The sequence below is a fragment of the Chelonia mydas genome, chromosome 1 (genome assembly GCF_015237465.2).
Source record: "Chelonia mydas isolate rCheMyd1 chromosome 1, rCheMyd1.pri.v2, whole genome shotgun sequence".
NCBI lineage: Eukaryota > Metazoa > Chordata > Testudines > Cheloniidae > Chelonia > Chelonia mydas.
Genome location: NC_057849.1, coordinates 4,188,838 through 4,208,823, shown reverse-complemented (window position 1 = coordinate 4,208,823; position 19,986 = coordinate 4,188,838). Strand labels below are relative to the sequence as shown.

The 19,986-nt window shown below is 48.2% G+C and overlaps 1 protein-coding gene across 1 annotated transcript; it reads left to right on the top strand.

The window, feature by feature from the left end:
• The first annotated feature begins 617 nt into the window (after window positions 1-617).
• LOC119565234 (putative olfactory receptor 52P1) lies at window positions 618-13,200 on the top strand. Its single transcript, XM_037889725.1, has 4 exons — window positions 618-684; window positions 1,569-2,561; window positions 6,319-6,404; window positions 13,072-13,200. The coding sequence occupies exons 1-4, from the start codon at window positions 618-620 to the stop codon at window positions 13,198-13,200; spliced, it is 1,275 nt and encodes a 424-aa protein (XP_037745653.1).
• Window positions 13,201-19,986: the final 6,786 nt, after the last annotated feature.

Here is a 19,986-nt window from a genome sequence, read left to right as displayed (position 1 = left end):
GAACGAGCCTCTGATAGTGTGGCTGATGTTATTAGGCCCTGTGATGGTGTCCCCTGAATAAGTATGTGGTCACAGTTGGCAACAGGCTTTGTTGCAAGGATAGGTTCCTGGGTTAGTGGTTCTGTTGTGTGGTGTGTGGTTGCTGGTGAGTATTTGCTTCAGGTTGTGGGGCTGTCTGTAGGCAAGGACTGGCCTGTCTCCCATCATGTGTGTATAAAAAGATTTTTTTCATGCTTTGTGTGTATAAAAAGATCTTCTACACTTTCCACAGTATGCATCCGATGAAGTGAGCTGTAGCTCACGAAAGCTTATGCTCAAATAAATTGGTTAGTCTCTAAAGTGCCAGAAGCACTCCTTTTCTTTTATCTAAAGTGATCACTCTGAACAGTCTGTGTCTCAGACTGAGAGGGAAGACTGGGTAGTTAAGTCTGCAGAGCAGAAGAGCTGTGTAGTTAATCTCTCGGGAATGCAGGCCAGGGATGGCAGGTACACTTTCACCGCTAGACATTTTGTCTGTGACTTGTAGCCTCTCAGTGAATTTAAACATCTGTTTCCATGTGGAAACAGAGGTTGGTAATGGAAGGACAACAGAATCTTGCATCTAATATGTTAGTAAAATGGATGGTATCTCTTTAAGACAGAGTCCAGCCTTGGAATTGGTAAGAGTTAAGGATCTGAACACTGGTAAAGGGGCTTCTGTCTGGTTGGATGCAAATTACCTGGCTGACAGGGAGAAGAAAGACTGGCTAATAGCTGTTAGCACAGAGGGCACACCCAGTCAGCCAGTGGATTCTGTTAAGCAAGAGAAATCAGAATTTGATCCTTCAGGACAAGGAGGAAAGAGAGAACTTAATTTTGCAAAGGGAGGCCACAGGTTAACCCTAAAACCCCAAAATCCCAATGGTATTGGGCCAAAGGTGTGGCATGACAAAAATGGTTGTAGATGGACACTTGCAATGGATTTGTTGTTATTGCCAGTGGTGATTTTTGGAAGTAATGTGTTGCTAATAACAAGAACCGTAAAACTATACAATGTGCCTAATCGTTTGGAAAATCCCTTGAACATGTTAAGAGTAATGCATGAGAAAACACTTTATGTGAAAAGACGTTGTGATTGTGATATTTCAAAGTTAGTGTCTGTGAACAGTCTTGAAACTTTTCACAGGAGAGAAGGAACTCCAGACCTCATGTGCTGTATAAGAAGGGAAACTGAGGCACACTACCATATTCCTTTCATGGCTAAATGCCAAGATTCCTACACTATTGACAACATTAACTTGGCTTGATGTTAATTGGGTTCCAAACATTTGCCAGAGCTTGTATAGATAGAGTACCTATTTTGTTCAGTTCTTGTCAAGAGCACATAAAACATACAGGAATCAAGCTGCAACGGCAGATCCAATCCATTTCTGGAGTTGACTATGGCCAAAATAATATGGTGCCATCTGTAAATCTTGCCACCTCACTGCTTAACCCCCTTTCTATAGTCTTCATAACTATAAAATAGTTACCATACTATTTGTTATAAACTGTGTAATCCCCCTTGCTGTGCTTCTCTCCCTTCACAGGCACATGGAGCATTTCTGAGCCTGATCGAGGCACCGGCCACCTCATGGCAAATTTCAGCTTCTCCCCCTCTGACTCTTCAATATTCATCCTAACTGGCATCCCTGGCCTGGAAGCTGACCACATCTGGATTTCCATCCCTTTCTCTGCGTTCTACATTATGGGCCTGTTGGGAAATTTCACAGTTCTGTTTGTGGTAGGCAAAGAGCAGACCCTGCACAAGCCGATGTACCTGCTGCTCTGCATGCTGGCGCTCTCAGACATCACCACATCTACCTCCTTTGTGCCAAAGGCACTGTGTATTTTTTGGTTCAATTTGAAAAGCATTACTGTGAAGAGCTGCCTCACCCAGATGTTCTTCTTTCACGCATTTTCTACTATGCACTCAGCTGTCCTCGTGACAATGGCCTTTGATCGCTATGTTGCCATATGTAACCCTCTGAGATATGCCACCATCCTCACCAACGCACGAATAGCTAAGCTAGGGCTAATGGGTTTGATAAGAGCTGTTCTCTTCATTCTGCCTATGCCCCTGCTCCTGAGCGGGCAGCCGTTCTGTGCCAACCGCATTATCCCCCATACGTACTGTGACCACATGGCTGTGGCAAAGGTGTCATGTGGGGACATCACAGCCAGCAGAGTGTACGGCTTGCTGATGGCGTTTGTAATCATTGGGTTCGACCTGACGCTCATTGGCCTGTCCTACGGTATGATCATTAGGACGCTCCTCAGAATCTCTTCCAAGGAAGCCAACCAGAAAGCCCTCAACACCTGCACAGCCCATATCTGTGCGCTACTGATGGCTTATCCTCTTGGACTCCTCTCCAGTCTGTCACACAGGTTTGGTCAGGGCGTCACTCCGCACGTTCACATCCTCATGTCCAACCTCCATTACCTCATTCCCCCCATGCTCAACCCTATCATTTATGGGATCAACACCAAGGATCTTCGTGACAAAGCGGTCAAATACATCTGCAGAATGTACTCACCTCACGGTACTGACTTTAAACCCGCATGACAAGAGAGGGTTTTGGAACTGCACTATGTTACCCTGGATTTTGAGGGATGTTTACCTCAGAATGTTATCAAGCTAATCGCAGCCATATGATGTGCACTGGCCACAATGAATTAATAATATAGAACACCACATAGTTAAGGGTTAATTAGAAAACAGGCTTTTAGATGCAAGCTCAAAATCTAGCAGGCAGTTTCTGCTAATTGCAATGGGAGGAGTGGACAGACAAGTAAATACATGAGAAAGAGAGAAGATAAATGGATGAAAACCTTGAATCTAAACACCTCTGATATTTGAAGTTTATTGAAAGTTGGTAAAAGTGGTGATCGGGTAGGGGTCACGATGACCTCTATGCTTTGTAGACATTATAAAAGATTAGCTAATTGTATTGCACTTTGGAGCAGTCTCTGAAACCATCTTGAGAGACCTTTTTCCTGACACCCTTTCTCCCCAATGGGTGACCAAGTGCCCACAGCCAACCTGCTGTTTATTATTCAGTTCCATTCCAGGCGTTAGGTAAATATCTGGGATATTCTAGACCTATTGGTTATGTCTGTGTGTGCCTCAATCTAATAAACTGCAGTGTTAGACAAGAGCATGCTGACAAGCCCTGCTAGTGAGGATGCGCTTAGCCGACACGATGAACATAGTGGGGACATGTAAAACAGAATTGCTTAAATCAGAGGCTGAGGATCGACTTAAATAACATTGGCCTAATTCTGTAGTGCAGACATACCCTTAATCACTTATGGCATTTGCATGCCTCTGGTTTTTGGTTGACATCTGGATCCTACACTTGGTCCAGCTGTGGGACTCCTCCTGCCGCTGTGCCTGCTGATACTGGAACAACTTAGCTAAGGGGGCTGGAACACGGGAGGCCAGGAGGCCAGGGACCGCTTTGAAATGTGGTTCTCTATTACACAGAGATGCCAGAGGGAATAGAAGCTTTGGGGGATGAGGGATTAGGGGGAGGGACTCAGAGAGCAGTGGGTGGGGGGTGGAGTAGAGGAGGGACTCAGCATGTGGGAGGTGGGGGCCCACAGGGAAGGTGCGTGGAGGAGAGGAGGGACTCAGTGAGTGGCAGACAGGGGGTTCACGGAGGAGGGGTTGGAGGAGAGGAGGGAGTCAGGACTCAGCAAAGGCCGTGGTAACCAGCTGTCGCAAGGACGGGAAGAATGGAGCGTAGGTGAAGTCATGGAAGAAAAGAGGGGAGGGGCATGAGGGGCAGAGAGCAGGTGGGGCATGAGCCACCACAGCCCAGGTGTCCACACTTTCAAATGTGGCAGGTGGGTCAGCACCACAGTGGAGATTTAGCCTCCCTTGGCGTCCTATGCCCGCTGCCTATGTAAGGTGGCCCTTTTGGCCACTTCCTACCACCTCCCTGTGAAAGTCCCAAGGTCTCCGTCTGTGGGAAGGTACCATGAAGGGTGCCTGCTCACCCTAAGAGACACCTTGTGGTGGCTCCATACCCCAGCAAGGTTTTTCTCTTTTTTTTGTGCGACAACTGCCTCTTCCTATGGTGTGGCCCAGCCTCCTAGGGCCAGCTCAGTCCAAAGGCTCTGCCCTGCTGGGGTAGTCCAAATAGCAAATGAGAGGGATCAATGAAGCCCAGTATTCCTATGAGAGAAGAAAGCTTCCTTCTCAGGCTGTCCCTTCTACAGGCCATCCCCGCCCTCAGTAAGTGATCTTTGGGCTTTTGTTCATTGAATTGCAGAAGGTTAGGGTTGAAAGAGACCTCAGGATGTCATCTAGTCCAACCCCCACTCAAAGGAGAACGAACCCCTGTGACCTTATTAATATAAACTGTGACCGTATAGATCATTGGTGCAACCACTGATATTTATTAGAAGAAATACTGTACAAATGTTGTCTATGGAAAGGTTCTGATTTGCTTATTGTGATTATACTATCTGTATAGGTGAATCGGTTTTTTTAGTTGAAGTTATGGATATTGGCTCTGTACTTGTATATCAAAGTGTTTTGATTCTGAAGTAGCCTTAGTAAAGCATTTGGTCAACTTCTTGAGAAAGGAATGTGCACATTCGGTGCCCAGCCAAGAAACACTTCACTGACAATGGACCTTGGAAGACTCCAGTCCACATAAGAAGTCTTCCTGAGAACGTTGAAAATGGCATGTGAGCATTGGCTGCCTCCTGTAAAGAACTGAATTATGCATGGGCATGTGGCTTGCCCATGTGACTCCAAACTCCATTTTGCTGTAATTTTCCACAGTAAGAAGAAAGAGGTGTCCTTACACCCAGAAAAGACTAGAAAATGCAGCTGCCTCATCTCCATCTTGTCTTCAGTCCTGCTAGTATGCATCCGATGAAGTGAGCTGTAGCTCACGAAAGCTCATGCTCAAATAAATTGGTTAGTCTCTAAGGTGCCACCAGTACTCCTTTTCTTTTTGCCTAAAACTGGCGCTCTGAGCAAAGGACTGAATGACCCGTCCCGGCTGTTGATGTTCTCTAGAGACTTTATTTAAACCTGCAGTTTACTCCATCACTGCTACAAGCCTGAACCAAGAACTTTGCCATCACTGTATGTAATTGATTCCATTGAACCAATTCTTGCTCTCATCTATATCTTTTTCATTTTATGAAGAAACCTTTAGATTTTAGATGCTAAAGGATTGGCAACAGCGTGATTGGTGGGTAAGATCTGATTTGTGTATTGACCTGGGTCTGGGGCTTGGTCCCTTGGGATCAGGAGAACCTTTTTTCATTTACTGGGGTATTGGTTTTCATAACCATTCATCCCCATAACGAGTGGCACTGGTGGTGATACTGGGAAACTTGATTGTCTAAGGGAATTGCTTGTATGACTTATGGTTAGCCAGTGGGGTAAAACCAAAGTCTTCTCTGTTTGGCTGGTTTGGTTTGCCTTGGTGTTCAAAGGAACCCCAGGCCTGGGCTGTAACTGCCCTGCTTTAAGGAATTTGTCCAGGATTAACACTCTCAGTTGGGTCCCACAAAGCCAGCATCGTTACAGTGGTGTAGGCGTGCTAGGATCCACGTCAATTAAGCCAGGTCAATTAAGCTTTGGGTCAGAACTGCACGCTATCCAAATTTGAATTTTGGTAGTGAGAGTTTGGTTGGTTAAAGAGTAGTTGTAAGGGGTTAGCAAAAAGCATATACGTTCCTTGACAAAAAAACCCTGGAAGATTTGTGTTCAGAAAATGGGATAAGCTGTAAAAAGAAAGCTTCAAATCAAGAACTGAGAGATCTGATAATGTTAAGTGCCTGTGTCTGTGAGTTCAATACAAGGTGACCCCATAAATTGTGCCAATGCTCTGTATTGGAGTGGTAAGGGAAAATTCATAGAGTGTGTAAAAGTCAATGGTAAAAACTGTTTAGGGCAAATTATAGCTTCTAACGTCACTCATGTTAAAGCAGATCTTGTAAAGAGCAAGATTACTTACCAAATCAGAGTGTGAATGTTGTAGTCCTCTATGAGCTTACTGTAAGCATGTCTTTAGCCAGAATCCACCTTGAATGGAATGGTATAAGCATGAAGTTATAACTGGTGTAAGGACCTTTCTGCCTAAGGATCTTTTGATTGGGGAAAATATTAAAGCTTTGTTCAGTCCAGGTAGCCAGTCACAGGAAAGGAATTAGCTTGAACCTGTGTCTATTATGGACATTGATTTGCCTGGGGAGGTTTCTCCAAATGTTTGTCTGAGGAAAAGAACAGTTTGTCTGAGAATGAAATGTCTAAATGTCTGTCTAATGTCTCAGAAGTAAATCTGGAATTAGATCAAGCACAGAAAGAACTCGTTGGTCAGGAAAATGTTTCTCAGGAGCAGATTAAAGTGGATGGTCAGGTAAAGCCCTAGCTGAGGAAGAAAAGGGTAGATTTCTGTTGGGTAATGGATTTTAGGCTAGTACAGCTTATAAAAGTGAACCTAAAAAGGGTAACTGTGATTTGCTGGAAGTAGCTCAGTGTAGTGAGGAGAGCAGCAGTTTGTCTGTTAGGAGTGGCCATGTGCCTGGTAAGGAAAGTTTGGATGAGCCAAGGCAGCCTTGTGAGCTGATGCTTTGTCTAATCAGCAGTTTGGGAAGGCAAGGATAGTGGAAGATGGGTGTCCCTGGACCTTACCTGTTACCTGTGTGGAGAATTGTGACAGTGAAGGAAATGTGCCTGTGTCTGTCAGGGGTATTGACTTGCCTATGGAGGGAGCTACCCCGGTCTCCAAGCAGTTGTCTGAGACAAGGGGAATGAGATCCCAAGCTGTGTGTCTGGTAAAGGAGAATGTGTCTCCAGCTCTTCTTTTTCTGTGAAGCAGACAGAAGATGCCTTTCAGTCTGTGATGATTGAGAATAGTGCAGTTGTTTCAGAGTTGGTTCTGAATTCAACTAAAGCCCAGGAAGGAAATGGTCCTAAGCCCTGGTCTACACTAGGACTTTAGGTCCAATTTAGCAGTGTTAAATCGATGTAAACCTGCACCCATCCACACAATGAAGCCCTTTATTTCGACTTAAAGGGCTCTTAAAATAGATTTCCTTTCTCCACCCCTGACAAGTGGATTAGCGCTTAAATTGGCCTTGCCGGGTCAAATTTGGGGTACTGTGGACACAATTTGACGGTATTGGCCTCCGGGAGCTATCCCAGAGTGCTCCATTGTGACGGCTCTGGACAGCACTCTCAACTCAGATGCACTGGCCAGGTAGACAGGAAAAGAACCGCGAACTTTTGAATCTCATTTCCTGTTTGGCCAGCGTGGCAAGCTGCAGGTGACCATGCAGAGCTCATCAGCAGAGGTGACCATGATGGAGTCCCAGAATCACAAAAGAGCTCCAGCATGGACTGAATGGGAGGTACGGGATCTGATCGCTGTATGGGGAGAGGAATCCGTGCTATCAGAACTCCGTTCCAGTTTTCGAAATGCCAAAACCTTTGTCAAAATCTCCCAGGGCATGAAGGACAGAGGCCATAACAGGGATCCGAAGCAGTGCCACGTGAAACTTAAGGAGCTGAGGCAAGCCTACCAGAAAACCAGAGAGGTGAACGGCCGCTCCGGGTCAGAGCCCCAAACAGGCCGCTTCTATGATGAGCTGCATTCCATTTTAGGGGGTTCAGCCACCACTACCTCAGCCGTGTTGTTTGACTCCTTCAATGGCTGGCTGGGATGATTTAACTGGGAATTGGTCCTGCTTCGAGCAGGGGGTTGGACTAGATGACCTTCTGGGATCCCTTCCAACCCTGACATTCTATGATTCTATGAGGCAACACGGAAGCAGATTTTGGGGACGAAGAAGATGATGATAATGAGGAGGTTGTAGATAGCTCACAGCAAGCAAGCGGAGAAACCGGTTTTCCCGACAGCCAGGAACTGTTTCTCACCCTGGACCTGGAGCCAGTACCCCCTGAACCCACCCAAGGCTGCCTCCTGGACCCGGCAGGCGGAGAAGGGACCTAGGGTGAGTGTACCTTTTAAAATACTATACATGGTTTAAAAAGAAGTATGTGAAAGGATTAATTTGCCCAGGCATTCGCGGCTCTCCTGGATGTACTCCCAAAGCCTTTGCAAAAGGTTTCTGGGGACGGCAGCCTTATTGTGTCCTTCATGGTAGGACACTTCACCACTCCAGGCCAGTAACACGTACTCGGGAATCATTGTACAACAAAGCATTGCAGTATATGTTTGCTGGCGTTCAAACAACATCCGTTCTTTATCTCTCTGTGTTATCCTCAGGAGAGTGAGATATCATTTATGGTCACCTGGTTGAAATAGGGTGCTTTTCTTCAGGGGACACTCAGAGGAGCCCGTTCCTACTGGGCTGTTTGCCTGTGGCTGAACAGAAATGTTCTCCGCTGTTAGCCACGGGGAGGGGGGGAGGGTTGAGGGGGTAGCCACGTGGTGGGGGGAGGCAAAATGCGACCTTGTAACGAAAGCACATGTGCTATGTATGTAATATTAACAGCAAGGTTTACCCTGAAAGAGTGTAGCCAGTGTTTTATAAAATGTGTCTTTTTAAATATCGCTGTCCCTTTTTTTTTCTTCATCAGCCGCATGTGTTTCAATGATTACAGGATCTTCTCCTTCCCAGAGACTAGTGAAGATTAGAAAGAAAAAAAAACGCACTCGTGATGAAATGTTCTCTGAGCTCATGCTGTCCTCCCACACTGACAGAGCACAGACGAATGCGTGGAGGCAAATAATGTCAGACTGCAGGAAAGCACAGAATGACTGGGAGGAGAGGTGGCGGGCTGAAGAGAGTAAGTGGCGGGCTGAAGACAGGGCTGAAGCTCAAATGTGGCGGCAGCATGATGAGAGGAGGCAGGATTCAATGCTGAGGCTGCTGGAGGACCAAACCAGTATGCTCCAGTGTATGGTTGAGCTGCAGCAAAGGCAGCTGGAGCACAGACCGCCGCTACAGCCCCTGTGTAACCAACCGCCCTCCTCCCCAAGTTCCATAGCCTCCTCACCCAGACGCCCAAGAACGCGGTGGGGGGGGCCTCCGGCCAACCAGCCACTCTGCCACAGAGGATTGCCCCCCAAAAAGAAGGCTGGCATTCAATAAATTTTAAAGTTGTAAACTTTTAAAGTGCTGTGTGGCATTTTCCTTCCCTCCTCCACCACCCCTCCTGGGCTACCTTGATAGTCATCCCCCTATTTGTGTGATGAATGAATAAAGAATGCAAGAATGTGAAGCAACAATGACTTTATTGCCCTGCAAGCAATGATTGAAGGGAGGAGGGGAGGCTGGTTAGCTTACAGGGAAGTAGAGTGAACCAAGGGGCAGGGGGTTTCATCAAGGAGAAACAAACAGAACTTTCACACAGTAGCCTGGCCAGTCATGAAACTGGTTTTCAAAGCTTCTCTGATGCGCACCACGCCCTCCTGTGCTCTTCTAACCGCCCTGGTGTCTGGCTGCGCGTAACCAGCAGCCAGGCGATTTGCTTCAACCTCCCACCCCGCCATAAACGTCTCCCCCTTACTCTCACAGATATTGTGGAGCACAGAGTAAGCAGTAATAACAGTGGGAAGATTGGTTTCGCTGAGGTCTAAGCGAGTCAGTAAACTGCGCTAGCGCGCCTTTAAACATCCAAATGCACATTCTGCCACCATTCTGCACTTGCTCAGCCTGTAGTTGAACAGCTCCTGACTACTGTCCAGGCTGCCTGTGTACGGCTTCATGAGCCATGGCATTAATGGGTAGGCTGGGTCCCCAAGGATAACTATAGGCATTTCAACATCCCCAACAGTTATTTTATGGTCTCGGAATAAAGTCCCTTCCTGCAGCTTTTGAAACAAACCAGAGTTCCTGAAGATGCGAGCGTCATGTACCTTTCCTGGCCATCCCACGTTGATGTTGGTGAAACGTCCCTTGTGATCCACCAGAGCTTGCAGCACCATTGAAAAGTACCCCGGCAGTTTATGTACTCGCCGGCTTGGTGCTCCGGTGCCAAGATAGGGATATGGGTTCCGTCTATGGCCCCACCACAGTTAGGGAATCCCATTGAAGCAAAGCCATCCGCTATGACCTGCACATTTCCCAGGGTCACTACCCTTGATATCAGCAGATCTTTGATTGTGTTGGCTACTTGCATCACAGCAGCCCCCACAGTAGATTTGCCCACTCCAAATTGATTCCCAACTGACCAGTAGCTGTCTGGCGTTTCAAGCTTCCACAGGGCTATCTCCACTCGCTTCTCAACTGTGAGGGCTGCTCTCATCTTGGTATTCATGCGCTTCAGGGCAGGGGAAAGCAAGTCACAAAGTTCCATGAAAGTGCCCTTACGCATGCGAAAGTTTTGCAGCCACTGGGAATCGTCCCAGACCTGCAACACTATGCGGTCCCACCAGTCTGTGCTTGTTTCCCGGGCCCAGAATCGGCATTCCACAGCATGAACCTGCCCCATTAGCACCGTGATGCATGCATTGGCAGGGTCCATACTTTCAGAGAAATCTGTGTCCATGTCCTGATCACTCACGCGATTGCGCTGACGTCACCTCCTCGCCCGGTATCGCTCTGCCAGGTTCTGGTGCTGCATATACTGCTGGATAAAGCGTGTGGTGTTTAATGTGCTCCTAATTGCCAAAGTGAGCTGAGCAGCCTCCATGCTTGCCTTGGTATGGCGTCCGCACAGAAAAAAGGTGCGGAACGATTGTCTGCCGTTGCTCTGACGGAGGGAGGGGGGACTGACGACATGGCTTACAGGGTTGGCTTCAGGGAGCTAAAATCTACAAAGGGGGTGGCTTTACATCAAGGAGTATTTCAGGCAGGACTTCATGGAGGGTTCCAATAAGAAATGGTGCACCTAAGTTATTGTTCTTATTGGAACAAGGAAGTTAGTCTGGCCTCTGATTAATACATGGCTAGATTTACCTTGCTGCACCTTCTCTGTGAGTGACTGCAGTGTGACCTAGAGGAATGAGTCCCCTAGCTGGAGGAGGTGGGGGGAAGCAAATGAGTACAAAACAAATCTGGTCTATTTCTTGTTTTGATACACTCCATCTATCTTTTATATCTTTGGCTGGCAGCAGACGGTGCAGAAGGACTGCATGCCATCCACATCTCAAGGCTGCTCGGCAGAAGGCGGTGCAGTAGGACTGCTAGCCATCCTCATCTCTTGCCTGCCTGGCAGAAGATGATGCAATAGGACTGCTAGCAATCCGTATCGCCTGCCTGCTCACCATAAGATGGTTCAATAGGACTGACTATTGAAAAGTGATCAAGTCACTCCAAATTTAGTCCCTGCGCCCATGTCTGCCCAGGCGCTCCCAGCCGACGTGGCCAGGAGCACCTCGGACATGACGATGATGGCTACCAGTCCTATTGCACTGTCTGCTGCCACAAGGCAATGGGTTGCTGCTGCTGTGTAGCAATGCCGTACCGCGTCTGCCAGCACCCAGGAGACATACGGTGACAGTGAGCTGAGCGGGCTCCATGCTTGCCGTGGTATGGCGTCTGCACAGGTAACTCAGGAAAAAAGGCGCGAAATGATTGTCTGCCCTTGCTTTCACGGAGGGAGGGAGGGAACGGGGGCCTGACGATATGTACCCAGAACCACCCGCAACAATGTTTTAGCCCCATTAGGCATTGGGATCTGAACCCAGAATTCCAATGGGCAGCGGAGACTGCAGGAACTGTGGGATAGCTACCCACAGTGCAACGCTCCGGAAGTCGACTCTAGCCTCGGTACTGTGGAAGCACTCCGCCGAGTTAATGCACTTAATGCACTTAGAGCATTTTCTGTGGGGACACACACACTCGAATATATAAAACCGATTTCTAAAAAAATGACTTCTATAAATTCGACCTAATTTCATAGTGAGCAGACCAGACTAGAGCCTCAGGAAAACTGGTTGAGCCATTAACCCAGAGCAACAGCCTTGTAATGACTGGTCTCACTATGGCATATGTGGCAGCAATTCCCACTCACCTCTTGGTGCCAGAATAGGAGCTCGGGGTAGGGGTTTCCAGATGCTTTGGCCCCCAGTGGCCTACTTCTAGATTCATAGTTGTTCAGCAGCCCTGAGATGTGGATGGCATGTTTCCTCTGCTTAGGTTTTCCTTTCAGCCTAAGTCATGCTTTTCTCATTTCCCATCTTTGCTTCTTCTCCCCCTCTCCACTTTTTCTCTCTCTCTGCTTTTTCTCTTGCCCCCGCTCTCTCTCCCTTCTCTTTCTCCTGCCCCCCCCTCCATTGAAAGTATTTATTGTCTTTGAGGATATAGTTGCCAGGCAATTATAGATTAGTACCTAGGAAGCATTTTTGAGAAAATCAGAAAATTTCCAAACGAAGGATCTGGCCCAAAGATTGAAAAGTTTGTGTCTGCATAAAACAATCTTGTTTAAAGCTATGGCCTCCCCTAAATAAAAAGTTAAAGGAGAGCAAAAATGAAAAAAGGAAAGTGAATGAAGTCAGGTGCTTCAAGGGTCAAGTCAAAGCTCTTGATCCCTTGTAGGTGAAAATTTAGAGATATCCCCTAAGGCTTGTCCACCCTGGAATTTTTGTTAAGGCTGACTGAGCATGCGGGAAAACCCCGGAGTGCACCAATACCACAGCCATTTGCCTCCCTGGAGGGAGGCCGGACATCCGCAGATATGGCACCGTTAGACACTGATGGGTGAAGGAGGTTCATGTTTTGTGTGAAGTTTGAAGGAGGGGCTTTGGGACAGAATTTGTTGTTAGATACAAGTGCCACTTATTCTTTGATGAGTACTCAGAATAAGAACCTGTTAGACCCTCTGGCTGTAGTTAAGACTTTACAGGGGTTTAATGAGACAAAGAATGTTGTTCCCTTCTGCAGAAATATTTTGTATTAAGTGTGAAAGAGGAGTAATAAAGACCAATTTGGTTTAATGAATTTGGGAGGAGAAGGGATTTTGGGAACTGATGTCTTAAGAGAATTAAGAGTGTTAGTTGATTTTGCTAATCAGGTTCGAAGGAAAAAACCTTCTGGCACATCCTGGGAGCCAGTGGAGATTTTAGCAAGCACCAGATAGCAGCCCTTAAGGTATCTGAATGTTGCCAATTGCAGAAACACTGGAAGGCGCGGGCCAAGAATAAAACAGAATGTGGCAAAATAGAGGCAGAGACCCTAGTTACAGGCTCCGATACCCCACCCCAGAAGCGGTACAGGTATCCAAGGGAGACAGAAGCCGCCTGAAAGAAACAATTGATGGGCTTTTAAAGCCAAGAGATTTTAGTGAAACAGTTAAGCCCCAATACTGTTGTTCTCTGGCTGTTCCTTAACAGTGACATCAAGACCTGGAGGCTGGTAGTTAATTCCCCCCCTTGGATTGGGGGACATCACCAATGGCATCCACTGTGTGTGTGTTGGGGAGCAGTGCTTTTCCCTTTTTTGATTTAGCCAATACGTACTTTGCTATCCTTTGACTTTGGGACAGCGATTAAAAATTTGCTTTTCCCTTTCAAAGGAAGCAGTTGTGTTTTGCCAGGATGCCCCTGTAATCAAGATGTGGGAGGAGATGCCTGAGAAAGAGACAGTGTGATTTTCTTATGTGTGTAATATCAACGGACCCGGGTCATCAGCGAGTGGGATTGAACCTGGGACCTTTGGGGCTAAAGCCATGATCCCCTACCGCATGAGCTAAAGGCCAGCTGGCCCCTAACTCAGGCTGTAGAGCAGCCAAACTTCACTCTCCCTCTCGTGGTCTCAGTGCCTCAGGGTCACATGTGGATAACATCCTGATTTGTAATGAGACCAGAGAAGAGAATTTGGAAGTATTGGATAGAGTGTTACAAAAGATTCAGGAAACTGGGTTTAAAGAAAGCCCAAAGAAAGCCCCATGTGGATTCAATTATTCTGTTTTAGCTTTTGCTCTGTTTCAACTCACATTTGAAAGGAATTGAAATGACGATGTGACGTTTCATGACACAAGGGAAGCTGAGACACGTGCTACTAATCATTTGACCCCTGAGGTGCAAGGGATGGTTTTGGAGTCAAGTCAAAGAGCTTGCAGCAGAAACAAAAAACCTTGTCAGTGGAATCCAAGGAGAGCAGCCAGCGCGGCTTCAGAACTTCGCCATTTTCAAGCTTTCTGTATAAAAATATCAAAGAAAATGGTGATTCTGCTTCTCCAGAGGAGAATTCATGTCCTCTGACTTGTTTCTCTGGTTTACTGTAAAGCAGCCAACACAATTAAAGAACCTCAGCCATTTTGGCTATAAAGCCTGGCCATTAGGTGAGAGTACTAAAAGCCTAGCGTTGAGTTGTGCCGCCTCCACGGGGCAAACTCTTGGGGCATCTGTCAGTCAATCCTGGCTGCCCGCTGCGAAGGAGCTCTGAGCTCTAGCAGTTAAAGTCACGGGTGGTTAGAACCTTGGGGCATCCGTCAGCCTAGCCCGGGCTGCCCGCCGCGAAGGGACAGTGCGTCCTAGCGGTTAAAGTCACGGATGGTATAAAACGGGCATAGCTGGCACCTCACCAAACATCCCTGGCCATCGGCTAACAGTTGGTCACCCTGAATTTTGGTGTTAGATTGGGCCATGAAGCAGAATCAGAAATGGCATCGCCAAGGCCTGTAATGGGAATCATTTCGTCTCTATGGCTAGTGGCATCAGCATTATTCTGGTCTAGATAAAGAATTTCTGTTTTATTTAGGTCTCTCTGGTTCTCTTGCAATGATTCTTGAATGTTGAATTGTGGATCACCTATGCATTTCTCCTCTGATGTCTCTTCTATGACCATCTCAGGATTACTGCATGGGTTGCTCTTAACAGATTTCAAGCACTTTTTCATTGCATCTTCACCTTTCTTCACTTGCACTCATTACTTCGGCTTTTCGTTTCCTGTTCTGCACACCTGACATCTCTGCTTTAGGTCCCGGTGACATTTTCTTTCCTTCCAAGTTTCCTGAAATACCAAAACACCCAGGTTTCAGAATAGCAGCCGTGTTAGTCTGTATTCGCAAAAAGATGCATCCGATGAAGTGAGCTGTAGCTCACGAAAGCTTATGCTCAAATAAAGTTGATAGTCTCTAAGGTGCCACAAGTACTCCTGTTCTTTTCGCAAAAAACCCAGAGAACCACCCAATTACAGGACATTTGTCACAGGTTTGCGTTCTAGCAGCTTTAAATCTTGAACTCTTTGAATCTCAGCTTCTACTGTCATAGAAAACATATCTGACCTCCCCCACATAATTTCCCATGATTGTGAAAATTAAAAAAGATAAAATACAAAAAACTTACAGATAAACCCTCGCTATTGCCCATCAGTTATAAAAAAGAAAAGGAATTCTCCAAGCCTGTTTATATGGCACTAGAGCAGCAGGGTTGAAGTGTGGGAGGGTTGGGGGAAGGGAGGGGAGCGTTATCTCCCGCTAGAGTTGTCTCCCAGTTTAAGTGCCTGAAACCTGTAAGTCACAATCCCACATTATTTGAGAATAAGCTTTCGAGAGCTACAGCTCACTTCATCAGCTGCATCTTTTTGCGAATACAGACTAACATCCGATGAAGTGAGCTGTAGCTCACGAAAGCTTATGCTCAAATAAATTGGTTAGTCTCTAAGGTGCCACAAGTCCTCCTTTTCTTTTTGCCAATACAGACTAAGACGGCTGCTACTCTGAATCCCACATTGTTCTCACACTAACAGCAGGAACCCCAGTGACTTCCAGAAAACAAAGGAGGTTTGCAGGATATGGGATTAAGTCAGAGATGGGAGTCAAGGAAGGAGTTTCCTTATTCTTGATGCAGTATAGAAATGTGTACAGCACTTTCCCCAACAGCGTAGCCAAGGCCTTGCCCCAAGGAAGGTCAGTATTCTGTGAAGTACAGCTGGTGGGAACAGAAACAGTTACAAACAGAAAGCCGGAGGGTGGGGATAGGCAATCAGGGATTGAAAGAAAGGGAGATGGGTTTCAAGGTGGTCACAGCAGGCAGGCACCATCTACTTAATGGTTAATTTGGCATTAAAACTCCAAAGCCACTGTGCTGGGAACATCCCTGGTACAGGGCTCAGCGCAGGGGTCAGCAGGCTACTCCCCTACCCACTGTGGCCCCCATTCCTATTCAGAGGGGGGGAGGCACTTGGGGAAGCTGATCTCACACCCATTTACCTCCTGTCCATCTGCCTGCCTGACATTGGGGGGGGCAGCCCCAGGGCCAAGCGAGTGAAGCTTCTGAGCCAGGGGAGCAGAGAGGACCCAAATCTGCTGATAGTTGGTGTGTGTGTGCAAATTTAATGGTCCCCTCCCCCAACAACTCAAGTCACACACACCCCCTCCCCAGGCAGCCTTATCCTTACCCTCCTTACCCCTGTGGGAAAGCAGCTGTTTCTCCTGTACCTCTCCCTTCAGAGCTAAAGCAGCAGCCTCTCCCTACATCTCCCAGCCATTTGGTGCATGTGCTGTTTGTTTGGCTCTCCTGGTCCCCAGCTCCAGCAAGTGCCATGCAGGGACCAAAGCACTTGGCAGGCAAACCCTGGGAGAAAACGGTGTGTCCCCCCACGTGTCCCTCGTCTGCAGGGGGAGGCTGGGAGCAGGCTGAAGTGCCCTGGGTTAGCGTGGTGCTCACCTGTGGGGAGCCAAGTGTGCACTCCCCTCCCTGGCAGGAGGGCCGGGGGAAAAAGCAAGCCCTTTCCTGGACAGGTCTGGGGCTCTTAGAGGACAGTAATGTGGGCCCACCCCCACCACAACCTAGATACCAGGGAGGATCCGAACCCTCAGCTACGACACAGAGCTGCTGGCACATGCACCCCTCCTCCTTCTCCTCCTCACCCCCCACCAACCTCAGCCATCCATCCCAGAGATCAGATTGGGAGCCTCTTCCAGCCCAGCCCCACTCCAAGCACGGCTTCTAACGCAGGGGGCCCTCTGTCCCGGGAGAGTGGGGATCCCTGCTTCCACTGGAGGAGTTAGCTGGCTTAGTGCCTGCCTGGTCAAGCTGCAGCTTGGGTCTGTCCTCTCCAGCGCTGCGTGTCTCTCACCTGGCTGGCTGCCTCCCTCTGTGAGCCCAGCTGGCTGTCGGTCCACAGCACATGGGAGGTACCAAATCACTCCCCCTTCAGTACCTCACCCTGGTCCATCAACGACCAGCCCTAGGTTTGCCACCCAGTCTGATTGTGATCATTTAGGACATGGGCTAGGGCAGTGCTCTTCACTATTTTTGAAGTGGGGACCACCTTGGCAAAAAGCCTTCAATGTGGGAACCACATCAACTACTAAATAACACATTGCTCACTACTCCTGAATGATGTAAGGTGACAGAGCCACTCGTGTAACTAAGACAAAGTCTATTGGTGGACATAAAAAATTAATCTGGGGTGGGGCCGGGGATGGGGAGTTTAGGGTTCAGGCAGGCTGCCCCAGGGCTGGGGCCAGAGGACTCACCCCAGCCCTCTCACTGCGAGCGGCAGCTAGCTCCGGGGGAAGGGGCCCTCTCTCCCCTCCAGCATCAGGGAGGTCTGGGGCCATGGAAAGAGGCCCAGGGTAGCCCTGAAAGCCCCAACTCCCTCCCTTCCCCAGTTCCTGCCCACCCTCTACCTCTCCCCTATCCAGATCCCTGCTGTGTGGCCCTTTGGAGCTGCTGCACAGCTAATCACAGCCTGCTGTGCGGCCGCTCAGCTTGGAGGGACCTTAGGCAGGGAGCTGCACTTAGGGTCACTGGGAGCTGCCACGGGCTCACGGGCCTTGCAGTGAAGAGCACTGAGCTAGGGTGTCCCGACTGTGGGCGCTGTCTCCACACCAGCCCTTCCCCTGACCTGCTGGTCAAACCACGTACAATGTATTAAACAGCAACTCTAAGAAAAATAAGGAACAAATGGGAAAGGTTCAAGGAAAGAAGGGACCTGCCCTATGGGCATGGGAAACACTGCAAACAGCCGTCTCAGGGATGTAAAGAAAGTTCACAGTCTGTTCACACTCTGAAAGTTCACGTGTCTCAGGCCTCCTGGCTGTGCTGTGGTGATACCATAGGTCAGACACCTGCTCTGACAGTGGCCACATGCCCTCAGGTTCTAGCTGGCAGGAGCCTTCTCCCCAGCATCTGCCCTCCCATCAGATCCACATCTCCCTTTCTGAGTCCAGCCTTCAAGGCCCCGCTGGCTAGCAACATCTCCCTGTGCTGGGCCCTCTGTCCATGGATCCACCTTGCTCTTCCTAGCTTAGGGATTGGCAAGCTATGGCCTGGGGGCCACATCCGGCACTTCAGGTGCCTTAATCTGGCCCTCGAGTTCCCACCAGGGAGTGGGGTTTGGGGCTAGCCCCACTCCAGCTGGGGTGCGGAGCTGGAGGCTTGACCTGCTCCACATGTGCAGTGGCTCTGCATTGCTCCTGGAAACCGCAGCATGTCCCCCCCTCTGGCTCCTACATGTAGGGGCAGCCAAGGAGTTCCACACACTGACCCCACCCTAAGCGCCAAGGGCGCAGCACCCATTGGCTAGGAACTGTGGCCAATGGGTGCTGCAGGGGCGGCACCTGGGGACCGGGCAGCATGCAGAGGTGCCTGGCCGTGCCTCCACCTAGGAGCCAGAGAGGGACATGCCACTGCTTCCAGGAGCTTCTTGAAGTAAGCACCACCAGGAGCCTGCACCCCTGATCCCCCTCCCACCCTCCGAAGCCCACCCCCAGCCGGAGCCCTCACTCCCTCCCGCACCCCAACCCCCAATTTCATGAGCATTCATGGCTCTCCATACAATTTCCATACCCAGGTGTGGCCCTTGGGCCAAAAAGTTTGCCCGCTCCTGTCCTAGCTGCTCATAATGCTCTGCTGCCATATTACTAGTGGCATATTTGGTGTCCACTGTCCTGGCTCCCGGTCCTGGTCTGCTCCAGCTGCATCCCCCCAGCTCTGCCTCAGCACCGCTGCTCTGCCACAAGCCCAGCTCTCGCTCTTCTGGCTCCGTTCTGCTTCCCTGGCTCCAGCCCAGCTCTGGCTCTGCTGGGCTGCTTCTCTGACCCCTGCCTGCGTAGCCAGATTTCTACTGCTTTAATAGCCCCAAAGCCACATACACACTAACCTAAAGTAGCCCAATCTATTAAACAAGGGTTTTATTATTAATTATTACTAATTATTATTATTTATTATTAACACATCAGTCTATACATCAAGTAACAAATGAAAGGAAAAATGTCCAAACTGTCAGGGTGGTTAGGCACTGGAATACATTGCCTAGGGAGGTTGTGGAATCTCCATGATTAGAGATTTTTAATAGCAGGTTGGACAAACACTTGTCTGGGATGTTATAGATGGAGCTGGCCTGCCATGAGTGCAGGGGACTGGACTTGATGACATCTCGAGGGCCCTTCCAGTTCCATGCGTCTATTAATTCAAAAGGAAACACATCTCATTCAATTACAAATGACATGGATGAGGCTAAATGTCCAATTATTAGGTGCAGGGAGATCAGGCAGTAAATGTCCCCTGGGAAGAAGTTGGATTAAAGGGATGGATTACTGTACATGGTATTGCAATAAGAATTATTTTAGGATATATACAATGTACGATTAACAAATTAAAAGAAAGAGAGCAATTGCCCATACAGGCAACAGATATTGATCCTGGTAAATATGTATCCAAAATGTCTATGCTAGAGATATATCAGAAGGTAGAACACATTATGAAATCCTGCCTCCATCCTGAGAGGTGGAAATTAATGTGGAACATAGAATCATGGCACTGGAAGGGACCTCAAGAGGTCATCTTGTCCATTCCCCTGCACTCATGGCATGTCGGCACACATCCGCTATCCACCCCTTCATCTATGTGATGGGGGTTTTATGCAATCACCCTATCGAAGGGGGGATTTGTAGCCCATAAGGCCAGTTTGCTAGATTGCTAGATTGCAGAATATGTTTTCTTTATTGGTTTTATTGATTATATTATTTTCTTGGGTTTTTGTTTATGTTGAATTCCAGTATATATTATGCATAATAGTTATTCATCGTAGTTGACTGTAATGCAAGGAACCTACAGGCCTGTATCATGCATGATT